Source organism: Penaeus japonicus, unplaced genomic scaffold (assembly GCF_977035675.1).
Source record: "Penaeus japonicus unplaced genomic scaffold, GWHDUDI00000001_assembly GWHDUDI00000033, whole genome shotgun sequence".
Taxonomy (NCBI): Eukaryota; Metazoa; Arthropoda; class Malacostraca; order Decapoda; family Penaeidae; genus Penaeus; species Penaeus japonicus.
This window is the reverse complement of record NW_028234435.1, coordinates 10793934-10798933: the sequence shown is the minus strand read 5'-3', so window position 1 is coordinate 10798933 and position 5000 is coordinate 10793934. Positions and strand designations below refer to the sequence as shown.

At 44.7% G+C, this 5000-nt stretch overlaps 1 protein-coding gene across 3 annotated transcripts in view; it reads left to right on the top strand.

The window, feature by feature from the left end:
- The window catches only part of LOC122252248 (asperous), a 26376-nt gene that overhangs the window by 13351 nt on the left and 8025 nt on the right, over nt 1–5000 (top strand). For 2 of the 3 annotated variants that reach the window (XM_086530396.1, XM_086530397.1), the window contains exon 2: nt 2151–2219. In XM_086530396.1, coding sequence (XP_086386522.1) covers nt 2159–2219 — 61 coding nt within the window. In that variant the 5' untranslated portion in view covers nt 2151–2158. Of the gene's footprint in view, nt 1–2150; nt 2220–3228; nt 4921–5000 lie in introns of all 3 variants that reach the window. The other variant, XM_043014608.2, reaches the window with a different exon arrangement.

Genomic DNA, 5000 nt, shown 5'->3' with positions numbered 1-5000 from the left:
CGAGCGAGGGAAGGATAAAGCAGTGATCATCTGGATGCAGGTGTTGCCTCAACATTGCAGGCCTCGCACTGTGATAAGCTGAACCGTTGCTCGGTATCCATAACTGTATCACATATACAAATCATTTATTCAACATGCATGCCTCGGTTTAGATAAATAAAAAAAAAAGACGTCCCTGGCTCCTCCGTTCATTTAATAACTTTAATGCAACCATCCTTTGACCTTTTCTCCGTGTCTTGGCAAAAGCGAGGCGAGGGGCTTGCAAAGGAGAGGGAACAGTAGATGTGAAGAAGGAAAAGAGGGAGGAGGCGGAGAGACGGCGAGGAGGCGGCTGTCGGTGACGCAAGAATCCGAAGGCGTTGTTGGCCCGGAGTGAAAGTTGCAGAATCTCACTTGCAATTGTTCTGTTGCGAGGGACGTCTTTAACCTTTGCTGTATTGGTAAACTGTTCTATCTTTCTAAAAAGACAACTCCTCTTGACAAAGTCGGTGGATAATTGAAAGAGATAAGGAAAGTGTAGATATATGAAACATGATTGCGGCGAGGTCGTAGTGAGAAGCACCACCATTTTACCAGGTCCTTTCCTCCCCTTTTTGGCGCGATATCTCGCCTCGTTCGAACCGGGCAGATCGTGGGCGGGAATTTCCCCCCCACCCCCCATTTATCTTTATTCCTGAAGATACATCAAGAAGTAAGCATGAACTCCCCTGTCATGCCCACAGGCTGTTGTTGGCTTTCTACCGCCCACACTTTCCTCTTACAGCCCACGTCATCAGATACAGTTAAACCGACCAGTTCTGGGAGTCATCTGTTCGCTCAGGATGACCTAAGTTCGCCGGTCATTTGTCCAGGTCGCTGTCTATCTAGGTAGGCGCCGTGTGGTGTTCGATCCTCTTAGGGTTGACGTGACGATGCTCTCAGTGTGGCAGTGTGGTTGGATTTGTGGACTGTTCTTATTAAATACTCAAGTATTAAATGATAGTAATTTTCGACGACTTTGCTTCTTAACAATACAGGGGCGCATTGGTAGTTCAAGAGAACATCGTGCAGTTACTCACAGTGATTTTTTACAATAAAGTAGAAAAATGTTAAATAGAAGATAGGTGGTTGCACACACAGATACAAAAAGATATAAACAGACGCTATAGCATATGTTCTTTACCGCGAGGCAAACGGTCGGAGGCGATACGGGTATTGCTCACTTGCCATACATAAATACATGTTTACGTACACGTACAAGCAAACAAACACTCATACACGTATATATACACATAAACATACACATATACATACACATACACGCACACATACACACATATACATTCACATACACATCCATACATACAACATACACACACACACACACACACACACACACACACACACACACACACACACACACACACACACACACACACACACACACACACACACACACACACACACCATGATACATCCATATACACGCAATCATACAGACATTAACACACACACTCCAACTCACTTCCACACTCCCTTTAGCAAGCAAGCGCGCTTACGCCTCCACACCTAGAGATAACTAGTATTTCTGATCACAAAAACGACATCGTGAACAGCATGAAGTTAAAAAAAAAAGAAAAAAAAAAAAAAAAAAAAAAAAATCTGGCTCAGCTAAAATAAGATCTGGGTGTTGGTGACTTCTCGGCGACCTTGTGCTGTCCATATAAGACATGGGCGGAGCTGAACGAGGGCGGAGAGGAGTGGGAGACGGGACCACCTGAGTCCTGGCGTTGTCGTAGGATTGGAGGATTGGGGGATAGGACGCGGAGGTTATCCTCTCTTCCTTTGGGCTTTCATCCTTGTGTTTTGTTTTTGTGCCTCGAGTGTAATTTTGCTGAAAAAAAGGTGATTGGGTTACATGACGCTGCTTGAGCGCATCTCATTCTGCGATACCTGGAATGTTTTTTTCTTTTCTTTTCTTTTCTTTTTTTTCTTGTATTCCTTTCATTGCGAAAATATACAACAATATATATTATGGGTATAAATAAATAAATAAAAAATGTCATATCAGTAACTTAGGAATAGATATTTCAAAAAAAAAAAAATACTAAGGTTTAATATTCATTTCTTTTGGCGTCACCCCTAAAACTGTGCCTTTCTTTTTTCCACAGAAAACGCGATGCAGCTGTTAGTTATCGGACTGGCGCTGCTTGTCGGCGGTGCATGGGCACAGCACTCATGTAAGTTTTTTCTTGTAAATATGCTAATAAGCAGCTTGTAAATATGCCACGTAATGTAACAGGTAGATAATCAATATTTAATGTGCAGTGTATTATTCCTTTTGGAGGTAATACCCTTAGAGACAGTAGATGTACGTAGTATATTTGTTTTGTTTTGTTGATTTAGATTAATTGTATTTGCCGTCAGATTTTAAACGGTTTGTACTTCACGTTTGCAAATAAGAGTATACTAACATGTCTGTCCCTCGATATTACGACGTATATCTTTTTGCGTCTTCGATTACTACCGTGAAAGAGGCCATTGTTCTCACAACCCGAAAAGGCCACTCGTGTTATATCCAAATGAAAGAAACACGAAACAGGAAAAAAATGAGGAATTTGGGAACTCCTTTTCAACGTATATTTTGGCTGATTATTGTGTTTATTGATTTATTGGAATAAAGCTTACTGCATAACATATTAGGTTGAGAACATAATGAATGAGGAATAAGAATTCCGCATTCCGTCATTAATTCACATTCAACTTTTTCCAACAAGCAAAACGGAGAAAATCCAACTATGAAATGATTTAGTCCAAACACATTACGGGTTTACGTTTTTTTTTTTTTTTTTCGTTTTTTTTTCAGATCATCCGTGCTCTGAGAAGTTTTCATTTTTAAGGTATTGAATTTAGAATCATTCATCCTTCTTTTCAATGCAAATTCATCGTAAAGTAAGCATTTTTTTTAATTGAAGTTAAAGATAGACAATATCTATCAACTCTCTCTCGTTGCTGATTATTAACTGAATAAGGATTTTCTTCATTGTGAGAAGGAGCTTCCCGTTCCTTAATTAACATCCACTGAAAGTTTCACTTTGGTGAATCCCCGAACAAACATTCTGTTCCACTTACTTTCGACATGATGTAAACAATGTTGTTGACTTTGTTTTCAAATAATGACCATGAAGTCCAAACGTCTCTACCGACTACTGAATGACAGGCATTGTTTCTCCATGTTTGTTTGTGCAGTTGTCAACCACGACATAGAACTATTAGGTTTGCCCAGCGATCAACTGATACACTCAGACGTTGAACTCGAAGCCGTTGAGTCCATTGTGCCTCCACCTCGACGGAGCTCAGAGGATGTGAACGTCTATTACGCCGCCCCAGATCAGCTGCCTTTTGGGGCGAGGTTACCAGGCTTTGAGAAAATCGATTATGCTTACGGATACGAAATACGTGGCAGTCAGGACCCGCAGGTTATCGAAACGACGATACTCGAAACAACAACGGCAAAACCCAGCGCCGTTGGAACATTCCACGCCATATTCTTCTCAGACTCTTTAAAGCAACATCTAACTCCACCTGACAAGGAGTATTTGCCCCCCTCGCCAGACCCGCAGAGTCCGAAGGCAGATCAGCCTCCAGTGGAAACGCTTCTTGAGATCAGTGATGGGTACTTACCTCCTGATCTTGAGCTGAAAACCGATCCGCCACCTCCTCCGGCACTAAGTGATCAGTATCTTCCTCCTGACCCTGCAACGAAACCCAAAACCTCATCCACACCGCCGCCACCACTGCCGAGTGACGAGTACCTTCCTCCTAACCTTCCTACAAGAACTGAGCCTCCGCCGCCCTTCCTTTCGGAATACCTTCCTCCTCCACCAGATCTGCTAGAACCTGTTGATCGCGTGTCACTCAACCCTATTCTTCCGAATCTTCCCAAGCCAGCGGTTGGTGCTGTCTGGAAGGTGGAGGAGCAGAAATCTCCGTTGGAAGGCAAAGAGCCAACACTTCAGCCACTGAGCATCCAGACGGCTCATAAAGACGCTCCAATCGAGTTTGTTGGGAAATATACTACTTCTCCGCCCCTTGGGATTGTAGGAGTGCCTGAGGAGAGGATTACCGCCGTCACAAAGGAGACAATAAAGCCACCATTGGGAGTTGTAGCTGCTGTTGAGGATCCCCCACTTCATTTTCAGTCTGAAACTCCACCTGAGCCGCCTGTGGGAGCCATAGGGGAGCCAATAGACAAGATCATTATAGCCGACTCCGAGAAAACAGTACAACCTCCACTAAGCATTGTGGGGGACTTAAAGACAAACAAAATACACTTTGAGTCTGAGACTACAACATTAGCACCTTTTGCTATCATTAGCGAACTACAGCCAGAACCCATAAGATTCCAGTCGGAAGTGTTCCAGCCTCAACCTTACGCTTTGGTGTCAGAGCCCCAGGAGAACATCATAAGAGCCTATGCAGAGCAGCCCAAGTTAGGCCCATATGCCGTCATTGGAGAACCTATAGACAATGCCATCAAGGCTGAAGCACACTCTCGGCCTGTGGTAGTTGGGGCAATTGCCGAGGACAACCCCGCATGTGAGAAGAACATCCATTGTGCCGAGGACCAGATCTGTAAGGATGGCCTGTGTATTAACGCATGCGTCATCGCAGCAGGGCTCTGCATCGGCCATGCCAAGTGTGTCGCACGAAGACATATTCCCGGTTGTGTCTGTCCCGATATGTTCACAGCCGTCACCCGCAGACGCAGCGGGCATGATCAGTACGACTGTATGCCCATGATGATGATGGCCGCTGGCACCACCAGGGGAGTGCTACTCAGCGCAGGAAGAGCAAGCAGCATGGGCCGCTTTACTGCCCCCATCGCTGGTCACCGCAGAACCAGCACACGGATTTCCCACCCTCCGCTCGCCGTACTGAGTAAGATGCTTATGTTGCGGCCTCCACCCGGCACACTCTCCGCATGCTGAACCCTCCGCATGCGAACTCTACTTCGCTCG